Source organism: Bactrocera latifrons, unplaced genomic scaffold (assembly GCF_001853355.1).
Source record: "Bactrocera latifrons isolate USDA-ARS-PBARC rearing strain unplaced genomic scaffold, ASM185335v1 scaffold_54, whole genome shotgun sequence".
Lineage (NCBI taxonomy): Eukaryota > Metazoa > Arthropoda > Insecta > Diptera > Tephritidae > Bactrocera > Bactrocera latifrons.
The window spans coordinates 700,482-701,157 of NW_017537201.1; the positions used below are offsets into that span (position 1 = coordinate 700,482).

The window sequence follows — 676 nt, forward strand, 5'->3', positions numbered from 1 at the left end:
GACGCGGCAGCAACTGGAGCTGAGTATGAAACGGAACGTGCTGGAGCCGAGTAGGATACAGCTGGAGCTGAGTATGATGGTACAGAGTACGAAGCGGCAGCAACTGGAGCTGAGTAAGATACGGCTGGAGCTGAGTAGGAAACGGAACGTGCTGGAGCTGAGTAGGATACAGCCGGCGCTGAGTATGTGGGTGCTGAGTACGAAGCGGCAGCAACTGGAGCCGAAGAGTATGAAGAGACGGAACGTGCAGGTGCTGAGTAGGAGGAGACCGAGCTGCTAGGTGCAGCGTAGATCACGCTGGGAGCAGATGCAGCTGACGAGTAGCTTGGTGGCAGGTACTCGGAAGAGACGGAGCTAGCAGCAGCCGATGGTGGCAGGTAGTTGTTGCTCAGATGGCTGACATCAGCAGCAACGCTGGCAATAACGGCGAAGGCAATAGCGGCGAAGAATTTCTGCAAGCATTTTGGGCAAGAAAAGGATTAGTTGGCGGTTTAGATATTGAAATAATTAAAAAAATTATAATTAACGAGGCGATCGAAATTAGGATTCAGCGTATATATTAGCTATAGCTTTTTTCTGAACTTTTTTTCGTGCCCAGAGTTGCTTAGGTATCCTCGAATTAACTCAAAATCTAGTTTGTTAAAATACATTTTTTTCATATTATTATTATTTTTAA

General features: G+C 47.2%; 1 protein-coding gene across 1 annotated transcript in view; it reads right to left on the reverse strand.

The window, feature by feature from the left end:
* The window catches only part of LOC108974198 (endochitinase A-like), a 9,448-nt gene that overhangs the window by 8,290 nt on the left and 482 nt on the right, over positions 1-676 (reverse strand). Inside the window, exon 2 of the mRNA XM_018941900.1 lies at positions 4-452. Within this exon, the coding sequence (XP_018797445.1) occupies positions 4-452 (449 nt within the window). The remainder of the gene's footprint in view (positions 1-3; positions 453-676) is intronic.